Raw genomic sequence first — 27,926 nt, 5'->3', positions numbered from 1 at the left:
TGTTTTGCCTCCACAAAGGGACAGAGTGGACCAAAGGGAGACACGGTAAGTCATAAACACAAATAGTGCCAATCAAGCACTCATTATAATATAACATGAAAAGTACATCAAACAGAACAAAAAGACAATCTTGTTCCGTAACTACCTGGTACTTCTCTATTGTCCCGTGCTTCTTATTGCTTGTTGCTGTCTGCTGGGACGGACACATCTGTCACTGCATTCTTCTGCTCCTTGTCAACCTCCACTATATGTTGGTCGGGTTGGCCAGCAGCTGCTTGACTGTGTGGAACTCGACGCCCTTTTTTTCTTAACCACCTTTGGTGGTGTCTCCCAATGGGGCTTAGGGACTGGAAGTCCATATGCAGCACAAATGCCTCTCAGTCCCATCCTGCAACTATGCTGCAACAAGGTCTGCAACCTTGGGCCTGTCAGCTGTAGTAGACTCTTGCCTCTACGGATCTGGTGTTTAGGATCTGTTCTTGTGCTGTCGTCCTCTGTACTGTCCTTTAGCCACCGTTAGCTCTCTCCCAGCAGATTGTCCTGAGCAGTGGGTGGGAACAGGAACCGTACCCGGAACAAAAGTCCATGGAACATCACCAACCTGGCAAGGAACAAACTCTGGCTACTGGCAATTCTGTTTTTAGAAATATGACAGAGAGTTATGTCAGTCAAAGGTTTTAAGGTTAATACTGAATTGGTGTGTAACTTTGCCAAAAATGTAGTAAAACTCTGCAGTTTTCTTTGTTCCCCTCCCCAATTGGACCGGGGGGGTTCATGTAAAGGGACTGATTTTTGTATGACGCTTTTCTTCCATATCTGAGCACTTAAAGTGCTTTACACAACCTGCCTCATTCACCCATTTACACAAGCACTTTTTGCTATAATTTTTCTATGTAAGTGTTTTCAATTAAAATAGATAAGATAAACAACATCAGAGAGCAAATTGGGGTTAGTATCTTGGCCGAGGATATTTGGCATGCAGACAGGAGCAGACCAGTTTTCTCCTTAAAAAACAATGCAGGTTTCATAGACAATTGTGAACCTATCTGGGAATCTGGTGTTGTTAGGGGAAACAACATTCTTCCCACTTTGTATGGAGCAATGCGCATTTCTGGAAATCTGAAAACAGGCCTTCATGGTGGCAGTAATTAAACCATTAGTTAAAGAGCCATTATTTGTCCCAGCTGTATCAGCTAATTGCAGGAATGGTTCTGTGCTAGGACCAATTCTATTTACATTATAGATGCTTCCTTTAGGTAGTATCATTCCAAGACATAGCATTTTCATTGCATCAAGGATGTCTTATAGACACAAAGACCTGGTTGACCTCTTATTTACTGTTTCTATATTCAGTTAAACTGAGGTTATTGTACTTGGTCCTAAAAATCTTAGAAACGTGTGTAACCAGATACGTACTCTGGATGAGATTAATTACCTCCTGTAACACTGCAAGCAGTCTGAGTTGTCCTTCAATGTGCATGGTCAACAAATACGTAGGACTGTGTTTTTCCATTTTCCATACTCCTAGGCTGGACTCTTGTAATTCATTATTACCAGCTGTCCTAAATCAATGAGAGCCTTCAGTTGATCCAACATGCTACAGCAAGACTACTGACAACGGATGTATATTCAGGAAGATGGCCATTACATGCTTAATGAATACCCGAGGCAGCAGAAACCTGAGAAAGAAGAGGAACAAGAACAAGAATCATCATGAAAGGACAGGTGCCTGCACAGCATGTATCACCAGCAGATAGAAGAAGTGGCTGAAACTGAGAAATCCTACCAGTGGCTGGACAGTTGGACCACAAAAAACAACAAAGAAACACTAATCATGGCAGCAGAGGAACAAGCTTTAAGCACAAGATTGATAGAGGCAGGCGTCTACCAGGTTCAGGCTGCACAGACTATTCCCTGAGATATTCCAGCACATAGCAGCACAGTGCAAGATGCTAGCTGGCAGGTTATACATGCCATAAGCAAGTGGCTGTCATAGTACACAGGAACATCTGTGACGATTATGGCCTGGAAGTCCCAAGGTCGGATAATGGGATATGGCCTTCCGGGTGGTTGAAAATGACCCAGCTAAGATCCAGTGGGACTTTCAGATATAGACAGGCCAAGTTCAAGCAGAGGAAGACAGCTATAGTGTTAGATGTAGCTATACCAAGTGATAGCAACATCAGGAAGAAGGAAGATGTGAAGATTAAAAAATACCAAGAGCTGAGAGAAAAGATGTGGAGTGGTCCCTGTGGTAATCAGAGCACTCAGGGCAGTGACGGCAAAAATAGGAGAGTGGCTAAAGCAGATCCCAGGAACGGCAGTCGCAGGAACCTAGTCCTAGGAGCACCAACGATACTGCGCAGGACCCTCAAGATCCTAAGTCTCTGGTAGAGAACCCAAGCTTAAAAGATAAAGACCGCCCACAGGGCGAGTGGGGCAGCACTGTGCAACAAAGTCGTTCTTTAAAAAATTAAAAACACAATGTATATGAAGTTGGGATAGGCTCGATGGATGGAGGCACAGCAGGAGACTAGATTTGTGCCCCTCTTTCTGAGTTCTTTAATAAACCAGTTGCTCATATCTGACAGCTACTTGTGCTGGTCACATCCAGGCCTTAGTGGGAAGTTAACCTGAGTGGGTTTGTTCCTAACAAGAAGTTAGAACTGTCCAATTTTTAGTTTGATTGATTATTCTGAGAAAATTATTTTCACTCATGTTAAGTCTTCTACACCTTGCAGCAGCTAATCAATGCCTAGGTCATATTTAAGACAGAGTGTTTTCCTGGTGTCTTTCAGGGACAGCGTGGTCCTAAAGGACACCCAGTAAGTATCTGAGACCTGATGTCAGTCCCCTGATTATGCACTGCTCATCTCTTTGGCTAACTTTGTAACCAACTCCTCTTTTCTTTACTTGTGTTCTTTTGCTTTCCAGGGGGAACCTGGACCTAAAGGGGAGAAGGTGAGATAGGGTTTTTATTTTTCATGTTTTTCTTTTAATATCGCTGGTGAGTGTACTACCCTTTATTTGATGAAAGAAATACACCATTTAATTAAAACACCAGTGATGGGAATAACGGCGTTACTTTTTACAGTAACAAGTAATCTAAAGAATTACTATTCCTATCGTTACAACGCTGTTACTGTTACTAACAAGAAAATGCGGTGCGATCACGTTACTATTCTTCAACAAACAGATGGTTGAAGCTGTCTTCAGCTTACCGCATCTTATATCAGTTGCACGGAAGTAGCTGTAAGTAATCTGGGCGCTACAGCTTTAAGCAGCTGCGCGCTCCCGCGGACGGCAATCACGATCACTTTTTGGCACAACACCTGCAGCTAAGGGGCAAAACAATCGCATGAGTGCTGCTGTTTGACTGAGGAAGAATAAAGTAGTCGTGGTAAGCCAATCACATGACCACTTTAAGATGACAAAGCAACAAGGTGATATATACCAGTTTTTAAATTGTGTTGCTAGGCCACGTAAAACCAGAGTCATGATAAACAATATATACGCGGCGTTTTTTTTCCTCAATAGTTACGTCACGCTTACTGTCTAAGGACAGCGCAAGCACTCTCTGCTTATGACCAAAGAATAAAAAGACAAAACAAAAAACAGCCCTCTTGTGTTGGTGGAAAATTGCACCATGTCGACCAATCAAAAATGATATGGCAACATGACATTTGGTTGTTTAGGAAGAGGGGGAAGTTTTAGGAGTGACTGGGAGAGAGAGAGAGAGAGAGAGAGTTTTGAGATGTGAGAGATTTGTGACGTTTAGCGTGTTTGGAGTGTGTAGTTAATGTGTTGTCTTGTGTAGTAAAATGGCTGCAAATAACTTTGTTGTTTGCAAAACTTGTGCATATGATTTTAAAATTCACAATTTATATTTGCATTTAAAGTTATGAAATATGATTCAATAAACATGTTTGTGGTTGTTACAGTAAAAAATATAACTTTTTCTACTGATTTTAGATCAATTGTGTTAATGCAGTATGTCAAAATGAAAACATAACTGTAAATTCAGACATGTGAGGTTGTGCTGAAAAAGATGATACCAAACAAGGCAAAGTAAATAGTTTTTAAAGGTGAAATGAGGGAATATCAAAAGTAGTTAAAATGGTCAATTATACCCTGGACCGCAGAGGGTTAAACATGTTTTTTTTAAGTAACACAATGGTGTTTACTTTTAGAATCTTGTAATTCAGTTACTAACTCAGTTACTTTTTTGAAGAAGTAAATAGTAACTCTAATTAATTACTTTTTCAAAGTAACTTGCCCAACACTGTAAAGCACCAAAAGCATAGACTGTATATAAAAGACGGACCATTGATTTCTGGAATCCACATTTGAAAGACTAAATGTCTTCTTATGGCTTCCATCATGTTGTTTTTTTAGAACCAGGGCAAGATAGCACAGTGCTTATCAGCTTTAACTAGCATATCTCTACAGTGTGTGGTAGCAGTAATGTAAACAGTGTGTCAGCCTCAGAGGTTAAGGACAACATTATGACTCCATCAAGGTGTATGCTATCAAATTTGGGAAAACTCTTCTTGAGCTACAGAACTCAACACTGTTTTTATAGACTAAACTACACTCACCATGTGAAAGTGATCTTTATGCCATTCAGATCAGTTTAATTTTATTGATACTCTAACAATCTCTTTCTAATTCAACTTTTTTCGTTTATTCAAGGGTATCTGTGGCGATTACACACATCGGGTAAGGAAACATCTGTGCTAAACTAATTCTTTGTTGGTTCTCTTTCAGAAGAAGTCAAAGTTTAAAATAACATACTGAGTGTGTTTAAAACAAAAAAATATTTTTTGTTCAAGTTTTTTCATTTTTTTCTGTTATTATTATGTTCTTTTTTAAGATTACCTAGTAGAGTCATTAAAGATGACAAAAATAGATGAATGATAGGTAGCACATGTGGAACTGCAGTCCTTTGGCCCTCTGTCTCTGCAGTTCAGGTAGCTGAGAGAAAACAGGGTCCCTACCAGCAGCATGCTGGAGCAGAGAGTCAGATGTGATAAAGCCTATGTGTAGGACTGCCAGGAAAAAGAGTCTGCTATGTAATGGAGATTTGTCTGATAAATTAGCCTATTTTTAGTTAGTCTTTAAGTTTTTAAGAAACCCCTACAGCAGTCTGGAGGTGCATTCCTACGGTATAAACACAGTCCAGGCCGCAGTCTTAGTGAATTGCTGTTTGTGGAGTTCAGATGTTAATGTGGCAAGTTAATCTTAGTAATAATAGACAAGCAACAATGTCTTGTCAAATACTATGCTTCATTTACAGTATTTACAGGTGAAGATGGCTCTAACACGCCACTGCCTTTTCAGTTATTCACCTAGCTCAGCAGAGAGTCAAGCTCCGCCTACCTCTATGCTTTTAGGAGGTTGAGGTTGAGGTGGTAAATCTGCATTGCTTCGTCTTTGTCAATTTGCACAACCTCATAATCAACATCGACCACTACCATCATCTCAAAGGGCCTTGGGCATTTGAGTAATTTGAAGTTGGATGAAGGGACTGATATAAGTGGATTTTCTCTGAGAATTATCTGGTTCTAGTTGTTCATTGAACAACTACCATTCAGAGAGAGTTGGGAAATGGCTGCAATCACAGTACTGTAAGATGATGACAGATGTAACCTCAGAGATGGTCTTTCCCTTTTCACGTAAATAGCCTCCTTGACTTCGTGCTCAAACCAGCGTTCCTCCCTGTCCAGGATGTGTACATCCTCATCATTGAAAGAGTGTCCACTGGCCTGTAGGTGTAAATAGACTGCAGAGTCCTGGCCTGATGAGGTAGCTCTTCTGTGTTGTGCCATCCTCTAAGCCAGAGGTTGTTTGGTTTCCCCGATGTATAAATCCTGGCAATCCTCCTGGCAAATAACAGCGTACACTATGTTACTCTGTTTGTGTGGGAGGACCCAATCCTTGGGGTGGACCAGTGCTTGGCACAGCAGGTTTTGGGGTTTAAAAGCCACAGAGACTCTGTGTTTAGAGAAAATGCATCTCAGCTCTTCCGATACTAAAGATTCGATTATGTAAGCTAGGGGAATGTTGACCTCAGTTCTGTATGTAACTTTCTGTTTGATTGGATAATTAAATGGTTTGTTGTCTAAAACGACAATTTCCATGGTGTGTAGGGTCTCTTTGTGCAGGATCTTCCTCTGAAAACCCTGGCTGCATTACGATCAAGTCATACTCTGTTGAAGGTTTGTGGGTGTCTCTGAACACCCTGTTTGATAACCCTCACTGGGTGCTGCGAAGTCATGCCACAAAGAGAGCCAGTGCCTACAAACAAAGGCACTCGTCAACCTTCTGCTTTCCACCAAAAGAAAAGAATAAAGATTAATTAATCAGGATCAGCTTAATGCAGTTCCTTTTGGTGACACAAAGCCTTTACTGAGTATTTACTCAATGCTTCTTTTAAAACTCCAAGTACTTTTTGCTACAAGCCACAGTCACACATTCAGTCAAGTTTTATTTTGTCCCCGTAAGTGCTGCTATCAAAAATCCTTTAAGGAGCCTTAAATTTCCACCTGCCAGCATGTTCATTGTTTTTCAGCGTCCTTTAGTTTTGCATTTCTGATACTTTTTATTTTTTATGCATCTCAACATAAAGACAAATAAACCTCACAGAAAAGTCCATTTTTATCTGATTCATTCTTTATATTAGCAGCAGGTGACTTATCCATTTAAAGCTGTTCTCAGTTGTGGTGGATCACTGTAATGGTTGGAGATAAAGCAGCAGACTTGCCTACTTTTACTCTTCCCTTACCTTTGCTTATAATCTGCTGTATGTATTTCCATAGAACTTGCTATCTTCTTTCAAGTGATCTTCTGAATAAATAGCATGATTGGTTACATAATAAAACAGGCATCGTCTAACTGAAATCAATCAAATGTAACATTGGATACGTGTTAAGACAGAGAAGACTGGTCAGGAATTATTTTGGGTTTATTTTATTGATAAAGGTGCTTTCGTTTTAGTGGCATCATAAAGTTTGTGGAAATATGTACGCTTTGTAAAAAGTAGGCACGTTTCATGCACTTTGTTGCACTTGGGAAAACAAAGCTCTCATCACAGGTTTACTTGTACTGACCTTTTATCTGATCGCACTGGTCATCTCAACAGAAGCGACGTATTGTACAGCCCTGTGTTGGACAGTTGGCCACAGTAAGTCTGAATATGTACTGTAACTCTACTGCTGTACTCTCTTTGTGGCAAGACAGGCTTCTACCTCTGCTCCACTGCAATCTACGGGCCTGAGTAACAGTTAATGGGGATGCTGATCCACAACAAATCCTACACAGTAAACAGAAACGCTCTTTGCTGGCATCTAAGAAGCAAAAATCATTTCAGCATATAATTTAGAGCATATCAGCGCATGGACCATCCCCTTTGCAGCTTCAGGCCTATAGTTTGCTTTACTGGTGCCTCTTTTTTAGATTTCCTTTCTTCAGCCTTATTTCCTTTTTTCTAATTTGACTTCCCATTTCCTTTCACCCTCATTTCTTTTTTCCTCTATATCCCTCCCCCTCTATCCGTCTTTCTCCTCTTCTACCCTGTTTCCTTTCTTTGGCCTCCTGGTGACCTTTGCCCTGTGACCTTTTTGCATCGCTGGCCACCTGTGCTTTGTGACTTCCCCCCAGCAGATGTTGCCCATCACCGTGCGCAACATGCCCTCAATAAGCCCTCTAATATTAAAACGCCTCAAGGTACAATTGTGTATGTCCCCTGCTTGCCATCCAACTTCTCTTCATTCCCACAGCTTCTCTCTGCTGTCATTCATGTGTGTGTGTGTGTGTGTGTGTGTATATATGTATATGTATATATATATGTATATATATGAAGGTGTGCATAAAGCTGGACAACAATGGTACAAATATTGTGTTGTATAGCTTCTGTAGCTTTGAATTAAGATAATATGATGGTTAATTAAATGTCTCTGTATGGTGATGGCAGTCTCTAGAGTCACAAGTAAAGTTGTGTTCTTGAAAAATTTCATGTTTTACACCAGTCTCAATTATGTGATTGGTTTTCAGAATTTTTGGATACTTAGGGTTCTTTTACGACACAGGTGTCGAACTCCAGGCCTCAAGGGCCAGTGTCCTGCAGGTTTTAGATCTCACCCTGGGTCAACACACCTGAATCAAATGATAAGTTCATTACCAGGCCTCTGGAGAACTTCAAGACATGTCAAGGAGGTAATTTAGCCATTTAAATCAGCTGTGTTGGATCAAGGACACATCTAAAACCTGCAGGACACCGGCCCTCGAGGCCTGGAGTTCGACACCTGTGTTTTACGACATTGACAAGGAAGACATTCACATAATTGAATAAGAAAGGCACTATTTCTATTCACTGTCTTCTTGATCCACACTGGTAACTGTGGACCGCAGTCAAGCTTGTGTGATCGTGTTATTGCTAAATGACTCTTTGGTCACTTTTGGAGTATCTATTGACCATATGCTTGCATGTCCTGTCAGCTGAGGGTCACAGGGTATGTCAAACATGTAGAAACTGAGTATTAATTGAAAGAAGTCATTGTTCTCCAGCATAATAACTGCTTGCCCTGTTCCTTAGCTTACCTTGCTTTCTCCAACACCACAGCACTTGCTCCCCACCCTTTATTGAATTGATTGCAGTGTAGTGTGAGGTTGTTTGGACATGGCTGGTGTGGCGAGGCTCACTGTAGAATGACAGGTTTTAACTCAAACTCTCTTAGCAGGGCGAGCCTGGAATACAGGGGCCTCCGGGACCTCCAGGGCCACCTGGACCACCAGGAACACCGGGAATGGATGGGGCCAATGGCCCACCGGTGAGTCTTAATCTGAGTGTACCCCTTTATATATCCTCTGGTGTCGCGCACCATGGTGTCAAATTTCAATTTAACAGACCTTTCCATCTGAGACAAGATTTAAGAGACTCACTAGTATAAAGGTTCACTTTATATTAATTTACTGTTATGCTCTCACTAGAGGGAGGGGCATGATGTAATTGTTCACAAGATTATGACAAGAATAGGCTCGTAGAGTCTTTGTAAAACAAAGTTTTATGTCACACAGGGTAAACCTGGGGAGCCAGGCAAACCTGGAAAAGATCCAAGGGTAAGCATTAGTGTTGTGACTCGTCCAGCTATTTTTTTCTAGAGCCTTCACATTATTAATTAATGCAACATTAACGTTCTTCTTTCTTCCTTCTTTATGCAGCTTTTGCCCGGACTAAAGGTAAAAAAGAATTCATTCATTCTAATACAAAGTCCAAAATAAAAACAGCATCACTGCAGCCCGCCGTGATGAATTTAGAGTTGTAGGAGTCAAAAGGCCACATGACATGGTCATCAAGTCAGAAGATTTTCACTGTGCCTGATGCAAACGCTCCACGTGATGCATTAATTGTTATGGATTATTTGAAAGCAGGAATGTGAACTGTGAACTCAGATGTGACACAGATATGTTAAATGCTTACTGTGGAAAAATCAAAGCTGAATCTATAGATGCTTTATACATATATACTTATTGTTTTATGTCTCCAGGGTGAGCCAGGTGTGCCAGGACAAAAGGTGAGGTCCCTTCTGTGTTTTACATTTAAAAAGGATAATTTTAACTATGCTTCTGTGAAATGCATATTCCAGTAGACAGATTTTTCATTATGAACAGAAAGAAATGACCATTTATTTACTAATGATGGACGTATGTATCGTGTAGCTTTGAGTACCTGCGTACGATCAAAGCAGAAGGAATAAGGAAGTAGTATTTTATTTATTTTTGCTTTTTTTGGATGAAACATTCATAATGGACTCTTATATTTTTACTCTAAAAGGGAAATACAGAAATAGGGCTCAGTTTTAATAGGTTTCAAGACACCACTTCTCACGTTGATCATCTGTTGGCTGTTACTGTGCTTTCAGTGTTTATTAGTTTTATTATTTTGGTGTTTGTATGTGTGTCTGTTTGTCCCCCACAGGGGGATCGAGGTGATGTTGGCCCAACAGGCCCAAAGGTATTTCTCTTTCTTCTGCTTTCTGTTTGACCCAAAGTATCAGGAGAAACTCTCTCCAACACACTCTAAGCTTTTAAGATCATCCTCTAAGGTTTGAGGACACTTTGCAGGATACAGTAGCTTGCTCCAAGAGATCTATTCTCCTGATGACAAGTGCCTTTAAACCCTATCACTGGTGACAATATTACTATTTATTTATTTATACTGTTTATTATTTACTGTTGTGGATGCTGTTGTTTTCCTTACTTGTCTTTTCTCTCTCTCTCTCCTTCTGTTAACTCTCTTCCCATCCTCTCTTTCTTTCTCTTTCCTGTCCTCCGGTCCTGTCCGTTCTCAGTGTAATAACTCAAAATGAAAAAATAAATAAATGAATAAATATTAATAATAGGTCGAATAAAATATGTCAATCAAGTGGACCAGTAAAGCTGTACTGGTCTACATGGAAAATAAATCCTTCAGACTGTCCTTGTCCTTCACACAATAATTCTGATTGTTTTAATGTGGACAGGACATACAAAAAACAACAAAGACAATATTATTATTAGTTCGTGTCTTTGTCCAAATACTTCACACTAACTGTATAATCGAATAAACAGTTGTAGATTTTAATGTCTCTGCCATCTGGATATGAGCAGTTACAGCAACAAACTCCCCAGTATATATAAATCTATAAGATGTGATTTTGCCCAAGAACTAAAACTTTCAGCTTTTCTTGAAGCTGGCACATGTGAAAATAAGTTGCTGCTCTCCTTCTGTGCAGATTATTGTAAATGTTAACCATCCTTCCATCTTGTCTGTTTTCTGCCATGAGCCCATCAGCTGACTCAGTTGATGGTCACTGAAATGAAACATTACTCACTGAAATTCTAAAGGACTACAAAAGATCTTGTGCTCCATCTAGTGGAGAGTATAATTATTGTTAAATTTACAGCATAGTTATCTGCTTCACAGGGAGTTAGGGGAGACCAAGGAAATAAGGTAAGAGGAAGTAAAATAAGGTACCTTTTGTTCTTTCTGAATTACTAACTTTAGTAAACTAAAGCTGAGTTCAAAGCTGAAAACCCCAACACAGACTCCTCTTCATAGTTTCTGGCCTTAATTCCATGAGAGGATTTAATTCAGTTTTATAGTTCGAGCCTGCTTATCCTGCCGTTTGGTTGTTGGTTTGTTTTGTTTTTTGTTTTTTTGTTTTGTTTTTTTTTGGGGGGGGGGACACGACGCTTTGATGTGTATCTGGGTATCTGGAATGAAGTCTCTGTGTTTCACTTAATTAAACTAGTTGGTCTATGTAAGAGTTTTACTTCTTCTTGCGGTTCTTCTCAAAAGCAGCTAACAAGAGGAGGCTGTAGCTCTACTTCTGTCAGGTCCCTGTCAAGATGGGGGGCTCCCTGTCTCCCTGCAGTTTGTTTCCCCTCAGATGAAGTGGACTGTCTGCTTGCTTGAGCTAATGTTTCCATGCACTGTGTGGGGAGGTGAAAGAACGAGGGCGTTCCCAGAGAGAGAAGAGAGAATGGAAAATAAAACCCAAGCAGGGAGTTTGTGTGTGTGGCATTTTAAGGATTATTTATTCATGCCAAGATGGCAGATGTCGCTGCTGGAGTCTGGGTGGTAGGAACATGCTTTTAATGTATGAATCAATAGAAACAGGCTTCAAATCCTTCTGCTGTCTGTGAACACAGGAAACTGGAACTTACCTGGATGGACTTATGTCCTAGAGGCTTTACCAAAGAATAACTAAATATGAAGACATTTACTGTCTTGTTTTTCTACATGGTAGACTCTGCTTCCTCTGTCAGCACTGCAGCAGTCCCAACAGACCTGGGCTCATAGTACATTTCTGTACTGGCCACATTAGGATGGCAGGGGGGGTTTTGCAGCCATGTATGTTTTCTCCATTAGGTGTCTCACACAGATGGTGGCAGGAGGAAGGTTAAACTTGTATAGCATTTTGTATCCACAGGGAGCAGCAGCAGAAATCTGTGAAGGCTTTTACTCTTTAATAAAGAGAAAGTGATTTCACAGGCTGAGCCTTCAGTGCCCAGAAATGGTCGCACAAGGAGGAATAATCTATGAATTTAGGGGAAATTGGTCTTATAATCTCAGAGAAAACTCCTGAAACTCCCAGCAGGAAACATGCTCAGGTCTATTGACACACAGGGAACAGACACATCTAACACCTCCATCAGTCATTGTTGCGAAATGCTAACATAGGTGGTCAAAGGAGCTTGCAAGGAAAGCGTCTGGACTTCTTTAAGTTGCTTGAAGACGTTTCACCTCCCATCCGAGAAGCTTCTTCAGTTCTAAGGTCAAATGGTGGGGAGTCCCAGATTTAAACCTAGTGGGAGTTTCCCCCCAAAGAGGGACAAAAGGACCCCCTGATGATTCTCTATAATCGCCTGAGCCAAGGTGTGAAAATGGGTGTGGGTCCCAATCAGCCAGGGTTTCGGGTGAGCTCATTGTGAAACCTGGCCCCACCTTATCATGCGAATTCCTGAGGTCAGATGGCCCAGGATGTGAGTGGGCGTTAAGGCGTCTGGGGAGGGAACTCAAAACTGGATTATAGATGGCAGACAGTTGGTGTCGTAAACCACCGCCTCTGTTCAAAGATGGCTGCTCACAGTGGACATAGATGGCTTCTTTCACTCCTCTTTCAAACCATCTGTCCTCTCTGTCCAAATTGTGAACATTGGCATCCTCGAAAGAGTGACCTTTATCCTTAAGATGCAGATGGACTGCTGAGTCTTGTCCTGTGGAGGTGGCTCTTCTATGTTGTGCCATACGCTTGTGAAGTGGCTGTTTGGTCTCTCCAATGTAGAGGTCTGGGCATTCCTCGCTACACTGTACAGCATACACCACATTGTTAAACAATGTGGTGTATGCTCATATTCTTATAATTCACAGCGATGTAAACTGTGTACTCTCACCCTTCAGTGCTCTTGGGAGGGCATCCCTGTCAAAGTCCACCCGAACTACGTTATTTATTTATTTATTTATTGAAAGTAAGGTGGCTGATGTGTGGCATGTTCATAACCCAGCTTCAAGAGCATACTCTTTCTTCTCCATTAAGCATATTCATGCATTGACAAATTCTAATACATCTAATCATGTGAATGCGATTATGGAGGTATAGTCATCTCAGATCATGGCCCACTGAGTATAAACATGATCATCCTTAGAACACAGTCTATAAAAGTAGAGTCTAAGCAGACATTTAATTGTCTTTTTCTCTCAGAAGAAGATGATGTCATCTTTGCATCATCTGCAGCTTATTTAAGAAGCTTACTTAAGAGGTAACCAGTTGCGACAGATGGCCAACCCCCCCCCCCCCCCCAAATCTATATGGGTAACATAACTTTATAAGGCTAATTATCAGCATATGTTATTACGTCTAAAGCAAGAGCTGGACCACTGGAACACGCTACGTCTTTCTTTAGGAAGATGGATCACTGCCATCAAGATGTGTGTGAATCCTAAATTCCATTAGACCATCACTGGATTCAGACCATCCAACAGCAGAGGGCGGTGAGGACAGAGCCAACGAATTTAATTTGCTCTTCAACAGATTCGTCGCTGCAGTTAATGCTCACTCCCCTACTGATTTACCTGGAGTCAACCTGCGATACACAGCCATGCCACTCCCTCTCTCCACACTGCACCATGGGCTCCCTTTAAAGTCCTGGCACCCCTCGCCAGGGTTACAGATCTGTGGTGCTGACATTTCACATCATGAAGACCTTGGAAAGACAACCTCGATCAGTTTCATCCTCTGGTCAGACCACATCTGAACCCCCTTCACTTCACTTACCAGCCCCACTCAGAGTTGAGGAGCTGCTCAATGTTATCTACACTTTCATGTTTTTTTACATTTTCATCAATTTTCATCAGGCTGACCCTCCTGGGTAAAAAGCTGACCGTGGTTATCAGCCTGATTCCTTGGGGGTTGTGGTCCAAGGTGACTTGGGCCTCTTTGTCATGGGGAGGGAGCTCTGCTGGTTGTCAGGGGGTTCTTGGGCACCTTGGCCAATCTCGGCTCATGCTGACATGGTCAGCCTCTGGCAGGTTGGGCTGCCCCTTGCCTCTGATTCTCTGGGGCTCTTGTCTTTTGGCTGTGAGGGCTCAGTTGGGGGCCTTCATTCTACTGCTGCGATGCACACAGTTCTTATAGATATATGGCCTTGGGTCTTGAGTACTTTGGGGAGCTGTAGATGGCCCAGGTCTCCTACGTCTTTCTCTACCTCCTTCTGGCCCCTGGGGTGCGCCCTTGTCACGTCTCATCCTCATTACCAAGGATATGTTGTGATAAACACTCACAGACACTCATACCGACTCACACAAGGTTTTCTGAAAGTTTTCTTAACATGATAACTCGAGAACTAGGCAGCGTAGGATTTTCACATTCAAACCGTAGGTGCATCTACTAAAACTCTCAGATGAGTTTGAATCCCAGTGACACCTTTTCTGAACATCACCTAGAATCTACCACGAGGCGGCCACTATTATTTTTTTCACTCTTTGTGGTTCATAGTGGTCTTGTTTATTTATGGTGGTTTTGTCATCTTCCTGTCATCATAGCTTTGTTAGTAACTCACCCATTTCAGTGTGTCAGTGAATATATCCATTCCAAGATGGCTGCATGTTTTTCTTCTGGAGAAGAAAGTGGGTTTTTTTCCTACTTTGTATTTCTTTTGCCTTTGTTATCTCCAGTAGGTAGGCTGAACCAGGGCTTTCTAGTGTTCCTGTGTAAACTTAAAGTCATTTTTGTGCAGTGGGCATAGCAGTTATTACATATTCAATCAGTGACATGTGCTTTTCTTTTACTGGCGTCTCTAGTACCCCTGATGTACCTTACAAGCGGGGATCTAGAACTTAAAAAGAATAATATTCTTGTCTGGTTGTACCTTGTTAATTGTTATTGTTGTAATACCTGGATGTCTGTAAAACTAAAATTAATTTGTATGATGATTTGTTTTTGTCTTTCTATGCTGCTGGGCTTTGCTCCCTCTTTGATAGAATGTGTAGTCTTAATGATTGTTTTTATTAAACTGGCTAATTCTACCAATCATTTTAATCAACCTTCATATTGCCACTATTTGTTCGATTCATGAAACAGTGAATGTTTAACTGTTAGAAGCCACGGACAGAACTGTTAGACAACACAGTGTCCCCCAGGTCCACTTACCAGCTTACTATGTATTTATTTGCTCTGGAACTGCTGACAGTATTCTTCAGTGGACTGAGTATTTTTGATTGTCATGGAGATAAAATTGGAGATAACAGTGTATGCCACTGGTTAAGACTTTTTCTATATGTATGGCAGGGAGAGAAAGGAGAGCTGAACGCTGGAGCCCTGGGAATTAAAGGAGAGCCTGGTTCACCAGGACTGCCAGGACTAAGAGGACCCAGAGTGGGTGAAATACAATGCCATGAAACAGCAATGCAATTATTACTTAAAAAATGCTTAATAACTCTGTGAAGTTACTGCATAATATTATAATATTTTTATTACAGGGTGACAAAGGATCCCAGGGAGAAAAAGTAGGAAAAGACAGCATTACAAATTAATTTTTAAAAGGGCATTTATTCAGAAATATATGAATCCTATTAGAATATTTATGCCTAACAAAAGTTTTATGTCTTACATCAACTAATAGGGGGAAGCAGGTCTTCAAGGCCCAGCTGGCCCAAGAGTAAGTTCTGGATGAAATAAAAGTTTTTATTAACATGTGTCCACTGAATTGACAAACAGCACTTCTGCACCTTCTAGGGTCTGCCAGGCCCGACTGGGGAGCCAGGAAGGGCTGAAATCCTGTATGAAAATGTATGTTGCTTCATATTAGTTTCACTTTCTCAGCTATAAAGAAAGTAAAACATTAAATAAAGCATTAGTAACATTTAATATTTCTTCATAGGATATCCGCAACATCCCCCTGATGGTGAGTATTTTCTAGATTGTATAACACAAAATTCAAACATATTTCATGACTGAATCTCTCATCCTTATAGGGCCCACCTGGATTACCTGGACCTCCAGGGACACCTGGAATCCCTGGAGCCAAGGTAGGAGAAGGTTTTAGAATAACACAATGCCAGATGATGCTTGCACGCTGTATTACTAAACATGCATACTTTTGTCATCATTCATGATGAATATATGGTAATGCGCATATTTTACACTTCTCTATAGTTTCAGTTTTTTTTGTTCTGTAGTCTACACAGACTGGGGTTTGGTGATAAATTAGTTTTCTCCGCTTATCCATGAGGTGGATAACTAAAAATCTTGTGTAGTAAAATTGACACTGGTAATGACAGTTTCTTCATGTGCTACATTACTGTGTTACTGTGTGAAAATGTTGCAAGACATTTTTATTAGTGACCATAAATGTCTTTTATTTGATCTATCTTCTAGCCTTGACACTCTGCCCTCTGTTCATACATAGCATTCACAACTTATTACTGACTCTGTGGTGGAAGAATTTGTAGAATTGTTTGCTAATAATCTGGCTCAGACTGATGGTATAAAACTGGGTGCAGCTTCCTTCATTTCAGAGTGTACCGGACAAAGTGGCATTTTCACTCGGATCACTGAATCTATCCGCAGTTTTAGGCGGAGTTGCTGTAGAGCTGAGCAGCTGTGGATAGCCACGAAACTTGAGGCACATAAGGGTTATTAAAAGGATATTTTTCCTTTTAATTAAAAAAAAAATGATGAAAAATGTGAGAGTAGGAAAAAGAGATTCTAAGGTTTTCTTTGATACACTGAATAGCATTGTTTGTCTCCAGTTTTTTCAGATAAGGATTGTAACAAGAATTGGATAAATTATCCATTTTAATGGGCTGTCTTAACACAATTAATGGCTGGATGGCAAACAATTGGCAAACAATTTTCTGCAGCTTAATACAGACAACGGAGCATTAAGGCCCAAATCAGACAACGTTTGGTGTCTTTCTCATCCACTGTAAAAGCTGCTGCTTTGACACTTGGGTTCATTTTTGATCAGTCTTTGACTTTTGATGTCCAAATCAAGTCTGCGAGCCGTTGTTTCTTTCTTCACTTAAGAAATATCACTAAACTCAGGACTGTTGTCTCTAAAGGTGAATTGGAGATGTTTGTTCATGCCTTCATCTCCTCCAGATTAGACTATTGTTATTAGGACATGTGACATGTAAATGGACTCATTCTTATATAGCCCTTCCCTACTCTACCTGAGGACTGACAGTGCCTCATTCACCCACTCATACAAGCAGTTTTTTTCCTATTCTGTTTTTACGTAACTGCTAACATTTGCACACATTCACACTCCAATTGAGGTTAGTATCCTGCCCAAGGATATTTGACATGCAGACTGGAAATGAACCACCAAACTTCCAATCAGTAAATGACCTGCTCTACCTGCAGCCAACCCAATGTGACATTTTACATAATAGCATGGATGCCTTGTCTGGTATTGCGTAAAAATGTTGATTTGCAGATAAAGATGCAAGAGTCTGCATTAAAAAAAACAGGCTGTGTTAAAAGAGGTTTCTTTTTCAGTCATACTGACATTGGTGTGGATGTGCAGTTATCGTAAACAAAGACAATTGTCTGGTTTGCCTAGTTGGTAATGCGACCTTGGTGTGTCCTTAGGGTGAAGTTGGTCTACCAGGTCCACCAGGACTGGATGGAGAGAAGGTAATGTTATGTTATCTCCATATTATTACTCAGGTCTGATTTTATGAGGTTCCTAAAATCGCAGAGTGTGTGTGATAATTACACTTAGCCATCACTGATTTGATATAACACACATTTAATTAATACAGATTTCTGTTGGTTACATTTAATAAAGTGGAGCAACTTATGATCTTATATTTTCAGGGACCTCGAGGGAAGCCTGGAGAACCTGGTCCCCCGGGCCCAGCAGGTCCTGAAGGTCCCAGAGGAGAGGGAGGTGTCATGGGCTTTCCAGGACCCAAAGGCACCAAGGGTGACATGGGTCCATCTGGATCACCTGTAAGTGACTACATTAACCACACAACTGTCTGTGAAGTTCCACATTATCACTGTTCCACATCATTGTCATCCAGAGAGTACATCTTGGTCTTTCTCGCTACACTCTTATCTAATTAAAGACTTGGAAGAGACCCCGAGAGTGTCAAAGACTGTAAGTTGGAATTCTGTGCAAGAAATTAACTGATGCCTTTGCTATATTTGGTGGATCAGGACAACTTATTTTAAGATTTCTTCTAACAAATTTAGTGGGGGAAAAATACAGATTGTTTGGAATCTGTCAATGCTGGGACATATTTTTAATGTTTGTGCATGTTTGAAGTAGATCTTTCATTTCCAAAAAATATTTATTTATTAAAAACTATTTAGTTGGGCCACATACTGAACTTGGAGGATAGAAATAATGTCTCTATCCTATAGTGTTAGTATCAATCTGATATCAGAACAAATTTTTGGATCGATACGATCAATATTTGGATTGATCTGTTTTCCTTTTCATCCGTCCTCATGTGTGCCATTCACGACATGTTCTTCTTTTTTAGTACTGAGTGAAATCTTGGCAGACGATAGAGGCGATACTGCCCCCATCGCTTCCTGAAGCGTATTGCAGTTACAAAAACACATTTACGTGATATTAGTATATGATGTGTCAATGATAAAATTGCCCATCGACAAATTTTTATAGTCGACGACATTATGATTATGCCGACGAATTGTTGCTTCAGTAATTAGGTGTATTATATATTTAGGAATTTAATATGCTTAGAAACCTTGTGGATCTTCACAACTTGGGTGAGATTTGCTGTATAAGATTCGGATTATGCAACAGATGTCTGACAGTAAGACATACAAAATGTAAAACAAAGTAGGCACCAGGTCCCAAGCATAACTAAGTGGCCTTATAATACACTGAAATTTTCCCCTAAAAAATGGTTCCTGTGTTCAATGCTATGCAGTGTTGCCTCTCAAGCTGCAAGAGATGGTTGGTTAGATGGCTGCGAGGTAGTGAAATGCTGTACTCCAAGTGCAGTATCAAATCGCACAAGTGTAGTATGAAATCACAGATGCCCTGCAATAGTTTTGTAAAATAAGGAAATATATATGAATCCTTTATCCCTGTGTCTTTCCCACATATTGTTACAGGGTCCAAAAGGTGAACCTGGAGATGGAGGAAGGTTAGAATCGGTAAGGATTATTTATAAACTGAGTTTTATAATTTTCTGCTTGTCAGTGCCTTATAAGCAATACTTTTTAAATTGAAAACTGTGTATACCTTGCCTTTAGATCTATGGTCCTCCAGGGCCACCAGGACCCCCAGGACCAGTTGGCCCAGCAGTAAGTCAGATATGCCGTGTAACTCTTATCTTTAAAAACAAAAGCAATGCATAACTGTAAAGGTGTTTTATGTGACACACCAGCCATGTTTTTAAATGATAAATAGAATGCTTACCTCCTTTCCTTATTGCCTTTAATACCCAGTTTGAGCACTCAAAGCATGTTTCTCGTCCACCCAATCACACACACATTCACACAGTGCTTATCTATGTCTAAGCAATTTATTTAGCATTTACATGCACATTCACATGGATACACTGTGGACAAATTGGGGTTCAGTATTTTACCCAAGAATACTTTGAAAGATGACTCAAAGAGCCGGGGATTGAGTAGCAAACTTCCTCAACAACCTCAGTATGATCTAATGAGCCTTCTAATATGGTCAAATACATAAACAACCAATACCATCAAAACCACCTGCTTAATATTGATGATTGGTGTAAAGTCTGGGACGAAGTTGGAGCCACAGACTGGAGCATTACTGCAGGGCCTCAAACAGTGCCCTGTGGTTTGAAATCTAAACTCCCCAAATTCCACCAACATGTTAAGTGTCCTAGCAGGGGGGACAGGAAGCTGGACCATCTGTACATGGTCTTGCGTTTATCTTGCCCTGTGGTCAGTGCCTCAGGTCAGTCAGGTCCCACACCTGCTTGTAACAAGCTGTATGTGGATGCTGCATGTGAAATTAGGATGACTCCCTTTGAACATCAAGTTCAATGCGTGGCTTGAAGGCCAAAATGGCAGATAGTTCCTGTGCTATCGGATGCAGTAATCAGCATTTATTTACAGCTGCCAGAAGGGTGTTGAGTATAGCACCAACATGTCAGGACACGTCTCTTTATCTGCCTTACAGGCCAAATCGCACTAATCTCCACAACAATCCAGGCTCTCAATGGTGGCTCATTTAAACTCCGGAATGGTTAACCTGATACTCGTAAAATACTCTCAACTTTACTGTTATGACGTGACGTTGATGTGACAAATTAGTACTACTCGAACTTTTGTAGTCATACACAGTGAAAGTCCAAGTCAACCAAGCATAAGATTTATGTGTGGTAGTTTATTTAAGGTAGCTATGCAGCACTTACCTTTGCTTTAATGATGAACACTTTCTTGTTCTTCAGCTTCTACCAGTGTTGGTCAAGTTACTTGAAAAAAGTAATTAGTCACTAATTACTGATTACTTCTCCAAAAAAGTAATCCCGTAACACGGCAGTAATGCTGCCCATCTCTGGCTTCCACATAGCAATATTATTTACCCATTCAAATTGAAAGTAGACATAGAAGTCCATAGTTTGAAAGGTTTCATCTTGGCATCAGTGTAAGGTGAGTGATTTTCTACAAGATACACATAGATGTCACTGAACTGGAGCTCTGGGAGAGTCATTGCCACTTTTAGGTATTTAAGGTATTTTAGGTATTTACATAAAGCTGCCAGAGCAAAATATGAATCACAAGTCCCCAAAATTCATTGTTTCTCTTCATATCTTTGTTTTTCGAGTAGTTGCTTGATATAGGTGAGAAAAACTTTTTTCCTACAGCACCACCTACTTCCACTTCTGACCATCACGATGGAGTAATGTTTTGCATTCCAGGGTAGTGCGTCAGTCATGTAACTGAAAACTCTGGATAGGTAATGCTGCTGGGGACTTCCCATGATGCACTTGGTGTTTCTTCTTCACTCACCTTTATTTCACTCACCATGTGTTTATACACAACTCTGAATTTAATCGTTACTTATTTTAAATCTTTGACTCTTGTCCTCCATGTCCTTTAATCCTGCCTTCCTCCACTCACCCCCTAACCAATCGCAGAAGATGGCTGCTCCTCCCTGAGCCTGGTTCTGCCGGAGGTTTCTTCCTGTTTAAAGGGAGTTTTTCCTTCCCACTGTCGCCATTGGAGTCGTTTGATTGTTTTCTCTGTTTTATTGTAGGGTCATTACCTTACAATATAAAGCACTTTAGCATGACTGTTGTTGTGATTTGGCACTATATAAAAAAAAGTGAATTGAAATAAATTCCACTGTTTTGTTCTATCCAGGGACCACAAGGACCATCAGGGCCTAAGGTGAGATACTATTTTGATAACAAACTATGATATTACCCAGTTTCTACATTTATTAAATTTGCCTTTAGTTATACGTTGTTAATATCATATCATCGATTTTATGAAAGAAAGTGTAAGGATTGTATTGTATCTCTTACCTTTTAACTCAGGGAGAGCCAGGAATTGGAATCCGAGGAGAAAAGGGAGCGACAGGTCAGAAAGGCGACAAGGGAGACAGAGGCCATCTTGGACTTCCTGTAAGTTCACTGGACATTCTGTCTGTTCATAATAACCAACATTCAAAATACACCTTAGCTCTCTCATATTGAAAATTGATGCAAATGATGTTTGAGTTGATTTGTAATGGGATAATCTGAAAATGAATTTTGTCACTTTGAGTTTTTATTCTTTCACACTGGTTTGTACTCAAATTAAAAAAAAACATCAGTTTTAGGTCAAACTTTTACATCAAACTACCAAAACTCTTGAACCACTGGCACAATCAAAAAAAATCAGCGGTACCTTCAACTCTGTGCTTTTTCAGTGATATTAGGGTCATTACAGTAATGCCAGGCAGGCCACGACAATCTCTGCAAACAACACAGAAAACAACAAAAACAAACCTTTTTCTTTTAAAAAAACAGTAAAAAAAAAACCTCAAACTGTCAGATAAACAAACGTCGTCACACTCACTCACTTTCTCTTCTCTCAACCAACCTTTGGCTGCTGTGACCCTATGCCTTGAATTACTGTAATCATCCTAATATTGCTGAAATGAGTCACCGTGTTCAGGAACCATTGAAATTCTTACAATTTAGCTGCTGGTTCATGAGTTACAGGAAATACAGATGTTGAAAAAAATGTTGCAAAACACCAGAGAAAGGTTCAAAGGCTTTAGAGGGCTGACGACACCATTTCTGTTGCTCTAAGTCACTAATAGATTGAGGAATTGAGTTTTTCACATGATAGCAAGATGTTGTTGCATTATCATTAATTATGAAATTATTGGCTCTATCAAGGTCCCAAGGATTTGCTTTGTAAGTTGAATTTTGGATTCCTGTTTTTATTTCTCTGATAATAATAAGCTGTAGCCCTTATTTCTTTCTTATCCTAGTGATTATTTTTAGACAGTGGAATAATGTTGAACTTTAGGCCCTGGTGTGATTTTAATACTCTTTATATTTTTATTTAAATGTATTTTTGCTGTCTTTGCCTTGACACCTTAATTTAGTGTTGCCTTGTCTCTTCTTGTCTTGATGCTAATTATCTTTTGTTTACTTCTCGTTTTATTTTTAAGGCTAGTTTTCAGGTTCAGCAAACAGAGTCTAACAACTCTTACTTTTCAGTTCTAAAATAGGTTAATCATACTTACTTAAATCAACTGTGAGTATGTCCACCTTGAATATATGTGTGAGTACAAGAAGAAAGCCATTATCAGAGGAGCTCCTGTACCAGGAGGTATTACTTAAAGCTTGAATTTTAAGAGATAGAGCTGAACAATTTTATTTCATCGTGCTAGCGAGCGCGATGGAGTGAACACGCTTTTTTCAGAGCTGCTGCACGTTCCAGCGTAAATTGCATCAAAAATAGGCACCTAAGTTGCCAATCTGCTCTTAAAGACAATCTTAAACTTTTAAACAAAGTCCCTACGGATACAAATCCAAGAAAGTTGCTTTTATGGCTGCAAATGTGCGGAGATACAAATACGAGGCTTCGTCGACAGCTAAGACCAGTGCAGCCGCGGGTAAAAGTTGTGACAACACCGCTAGCCAAACACCCAAGTCGGCACCAATAGCTAAAATGGATGTGGCAGACCTCAAGACGGACATACTTACCTCCTTGCGACAAGATATCTCCGCCATCATCCAGCAGGAAGTCAGGACTGCTCTGGCTGACAGCTTTGACTCGTTGAAAAGGGATATCCAAGACGTGAAGGCTTGGATCAGTCACACCGATCCGGATTATCGGTGTGACTGAAACCCAGGGATCCAGCTCTCCGGCGGCATGCTCAAAGAGGTGTTTCAGCTTGACAGAGAGGTCCATGTGGAAAGATCTCATCGTAGCCTGACTCAACCCGGGGATACTCCACGTGCTATCATTCCTAAATTAAACAGCCGAGGAGACGCAGTGGACATCCTCAGGAGAGCACGCAGAGGAAAACTACACTTCAAAGGAAACCCAATCGCCATATTCCCCAACTACACGGCCAGCGTGGCGAAAGCCAGATTCCGTGTCACTTACAACAATGTTGAAAAGGAGTTTGTGGATGCTGCCAAAGCCATGGATTATGTCAAGGAAAACATACTTTCTCCAGCCATGCTGAACCATGACTGTCTTATCTCCTGATCCAAGGTGGAAGGTAACTCGGAGTTCTCTATGTCAGTAAGCTACATCACTGTGCCTGATCGTAACTAAGTCGTGCAGGGCCTGAGTTCTAATATTGTTTGAGCAGACAGCACTGAGATTTGTTGGTGGCACTAAGACTGCTCCCCTGCTTTCCCCCGAACTTCAGTTCATCATTCCATATGAAGACATCTAAACTTGAATTAGCTGCACTCGGGGTCCCTTTGACTTTCTGTCCTGCTGTTGCTATACCTGTTCAGGTCCCTTGTTCTCCCGGGGATTATTTGATGGGTAAAAAACTTTCACAAAGTGGTTTATATATTATTTTCTGGTTTGTTGGTTTGATGGTTCTTTTTGTATTGCCCTATGCTAAACAAAACCTTGGGTCATCATGGAGTTCAAAATTATTTGTGCCTCTCAGATATCTCTCAAACTTAACCCTAAACAGTCAAGATAGATTCAAGTCAAGATTTGCTTAAAGTCATAAGTTATAATGTCAAAGGCTTCCACAGCACTATCAAAAGGAAAAAATTACTTGGCCAGCTAAAAAGTTTCAATTATCATATAGCTTTTTTGCAGGAGATGCATTTATCTGATGTTGAGCATGACAAGAAGGTCGTGGGCACAACAAGTGTTTTATTCATCTCACAAATCTGGCAGGAAAAGAGGTGTGGCTATCCTAGTACACAAACAGATCAATTTCACCCCACTCACTACATATAGAGACCCAGATGGAAGGTACATTATGGTCAACGGCTCTATCGATGGAGTACTGGTTTCCCTCATCAATATCTATGCCCCTAATGAGGATGAGCCAAAGTTCATACATACAATTTTTAATATAGTGCTTCAAAAATGCTCTGGTATTTTATTGCTTTTAGGGGATTTTAACTGTGTCTTGTCACCTTATATGGATAAACAACCAAGTTCAAAAAGCCATGCGTCACAAATGAGTAAAGCTCTAAAATACTTAACAACTGAACTGGGACTGATTGATGTTTGGAGAAATAGGTTTCCTAGAGTCAGAGATTATACTTTTTACTCACATAGACATGCATCCTATTCCAGGATAGATTTCTTTTTTACCTCTAAAATAGAAGAGCATAGAATTAACAATATTGAAATTTTACCAATTACACTATCTGACCATGCACCACTATCGCTCTCATGGGACTTAGGATTGACACCAAAACTAAATCTTTGGCAATTAAATGCCTCACTCCTAAGTGATAGCCAGTCTTGTGAGTTCATACATACTGAACTAAATACTTAGAGTTGAATACAACTCCAGAGATATCGCCCTGGCATACATTAGAGGTCGCATAATATCATTCGCAAGTGCCAGGGAAAAAAAAGAGAGGCCAGGCGGTGTGAATTGGAGGTCAAAATAAAACACCTAGAGCAACAATACAAAAAAGCACAAACAGCCAATTTGCTTTCCGATCTCAAAGTGTTGCTTAGTGAGCTTAATAGTTTAATAAACGAAAAAATTGAGGGCAATTTAAGATTCATTAAACAAAAGTACTATGAACAGGGTAGTAGGGCTAGCAGATTGCTGGCAATAAGACTCAGAAAACAGCAATCTTGTAATATGGTTCAAAAGTTGAAGTCGGATCAAACCCTAATTACCAAACCAAATCAAATTGCAAATTGCTTTGCCAATTTTTTTGAGTCATTATATAAAAATTCAGATACATGTAAATATGACAATAAACTATCTGATTTCTTAGAAAAGATCAATTTAAAAACACTGCCGGAATCTGTAGCAAAAGAGTTAGATGAACCAATTCGAGAACAAGATAAACAAGAACAATTTTACAGGTGATTTCAAACCTTAAAACTAAAAAAAGTCCTGGCCCTGATGGTTTTATTAATGAATTTTTAAAAAAAAACTTAAGGACAAAGTCGCCCCCTTAATACTAAAAGCATACCACTGCGCTCTGCAGACTGGGACTATGGCGCCTTCCTGGAATGATGCTACAGTTGTCGTAATCCATAAAGAGGGCAAGGACCCCACAAGTTGTCAATCATACACGCCAGTCTCATTACTCAATACTGATTTGCGCATTCTCACCACGATCTTAGCCAAAAGAGTTATTACACATTTTATAAATCACGATCAAACGGGATTCATTGCAGGAAGGCACTATGGGGACAATGTTCGTAGATTGTTGAACTTAATGTCTTTGTACAAGACCAAACAAGAAGAAACAATGATTCTGTCTCTTGATGCGCAAAAAGCATTCGACAGAGTTTCCTGGCAGTACTTGGGCCATACACTTGAAAGATTTACATTTGGGCCAAACTTAATTAAATGGATACAGATTCTTTACTCCAACCCAATGGCGGCTGTACAGGTAAATGGAACAATGTCAACCAGATTCTCACTAGAACGTGGGTGTAGACAGGGATGCCCACTGTCGCCCCTGCTGTTCGATATAAGTATTGAGTCTCTGGCGCAGTTGATTAGAGATGAACATGAAATTCTGGGCCTTTCAATTAATGGAGAACAGCATAAATTGTCCATCTATGCAGATGACGTACTTTTATACATTTCAAATCCTGCAGTTAGTGTACCTCATTTAAAAGAAATTATTAGCAAATACAGTTACCTCTCCGGTTACAAAGTTAATATTGACAAAACATTGGCAATGGACGTAGGAGGAAACATTTCACAAACATTCAAGGAGCAATGTGGCTTTAAATGGCCAAACGAAGGTATCGAGTATTTAGGAATTCAAATTCCTCACTCAATATCAGATTTGTTTAAAGTAAATTGTGAAGTAGTTGCAACAATAAAAAAAGATTTAGAGAGGTGGACAGTCCTACCTCTGTCTTTCTTGGGTCGGATCGAGAGTATACGTATGAATGTATTACCAAGACTTCTATACCTTTTTCAAATGCTGCCTATAAACGTTCCCAGCTCCACATTTGATAATTTAGAGAAACTTTTTTCCAAATTTATATGGCAAGGCAAACGCCCAAGGATCAAGTTTCAAACATTAAAACTGTCAAAACTGCAGGGGGGATTGGCTGTTCCAAATCTGAAATATTATTTCTGGGCAGCTCAGATGAGACCCCTGACTGTATGGATATGGGATCTGTCTGAAACTCAGTGGTTAAACATTGAGAAGAAAATATGCGAAAGACCATTGGAATCCCTGCTTTTTTCTAATATTTCAATTAAAAATGTGCATATGGGGGAATGGACAGGGTAATACTAAAGATTTGGCATAGAATCAAACAATCATTTGGTCTTCCAAAAGAAATTTCAATTTTATCAAGCTTTTCCTCCCTGCAGGGTTTTTCTCCTATTGTGGAAGACTCTGGCTTCAAAACATGTACAAATAATGGGCTTCATAAACTTTGTCATGTTGTGAGGAATGGGCACCTGAGTTCATTTGAACAGTTGAGAGGTCAGTTTCAGCTTCCTTCTTCTGACTTTTTTAGATTTCTGCAGCTAAGACATTTTTTGACAAAACATAAAGAATGGAAGCAAGTTTTGGAGCCCTCACCCACTGAAATATTTTTAGAAATATTTCCTCAAAGTAATTCCTCCCCAAAATTGATCAGCAATTTTTATAACGCATTTACGAGTTTCAATACAAGTGCAACTTTGAATATTAAGGCAATGTGGGAAGCTGAGACTGGCACTCAAATCTCAGAGGACACTTGGGAAGAGGTGTTCGGTGAAGCCCAGCTTGTGACTATTTCTGGGCTGTGGAGAGAATTGAAATGGAAGGTGGTCATGAGATATTTTAGAACCCCAGAGATAATTGCTAAAATGAACCCTACAAATCCTGACACTTGCTGACGAAATTGTGGTACTTACTTAGGAACCCACTCTCACATATTCTGGTCATGCCCAAAAATTTGCTCATTTTGGAATGACATATTTAAAGCTCTCAATACAGTTTTCCAACAACGGTTAACAAAAGACCAACAGTTAGCCATTTTAGGAGTATAACTAAATGGTTATACTCAATAACAAACAATATCTCTTAAGAATCTTGCTTACAGCAGCACTAAAGTGTATCACTATTTGGCTGAATCATGACCCACCTTCATATAATATGTGGATTGATAAAGTAAGAGAGATTTACCAGATGGAGGAAATAACATGCTCTGCGGATTCAGAGAGAATTGTTCACTGAGCGTTGACAACCCATACATGCTTTACTGTTTCAATAATTTAGCATAGGTTTA

The 27,926-nt window shown here is 40.1% G+C and overlaps 1 protein-coding gene across 12 annotated transcripts in view; it reads left to right on the top strand.

The window, feature by feature from the left end:
• LOC100704552 (collagen alpha-1(XIII) chain) overlaps positions 1-27,926 on the top strand; it is a gene marked incomplete at its 5' end in the record, with an annotated part of 82,925 nt that overhangs the window by 15,296 nt on the left and 39,703 nt on the right. For 2 of the 12 annotated variants that reach the window (XM_019366873.1, XM_019366872.2), the window contains 24 exon segments: positions 19-45; positions 2,799-2,825; positions 2,935-2,961; positions 4,693-4,719; positions 6,150-6,218; positions 7,663-7,725; positions 8,736-8,828; positions 9,076-9,117; positions 9,220-9,237; positions 9,546-9,572; positions 9,977-10,012; positions 10,964-10,990; positions 15,330-15,416; positions 15,521-15,547; positions 15,664-15,699; positions 15,777-15,830; positions 15,922-15,945; positions 16,016-16,069; positions 17,637-17,681; positions 17,865-17,999; positions 19,140-19,181; positions 19,281-19,331; positions 21,372-21,398; positions 21,548-21,634. In XM_019366873.1, the coding sequence (XP_019222418.1) occupies positions 19-45; positions 2,799-2,825; positions 2,935-2,961; positions 4,693-4,719; positions 6,150-6,218; positions 7,663-7,725; positions 8,736-8,828; positions 9,076-9,117; positions 9,220-9,237; positions 9,546-9,572; positions 9,977-10,012; positions 10,964-10,990; positions 15,330-15,416; positions 15,521-15,547; positions 15,664-15,699; positions 15,777-15,830; positions 15,922-15,945; positions 16,016-16,069; positions 17,637-17,681; positions 17,865-17,999; positions 19,140-19,181; positions 19,281-19,331; positions 21,372-21,398; positions 21,548-21,634 (1,152 nt within the window). 12 annotated transcript variants of the gene reach the window in all.

This window comes from Oreochromis niloticus, linkage group LG13 (genome assembly GCF_001858045.2).
Source record: "Oreochromis niloticus isolate F11D_XX linkage group LG13, O_niloticus_UMD_NMBU, whole genome shotgun sequence".
Lineage (NCBI taxonomy): Eukaryota > Metazoa > Chordata > Actinopteri > Cichliformes > Cichlidae > Oreochromis > Oreochromis niloticus.
The sequence above is the reverse complement of the archived record's forward strand: the minus strand, read 5'-3'. Positions and strand labels throughout refer to the sequence as shown.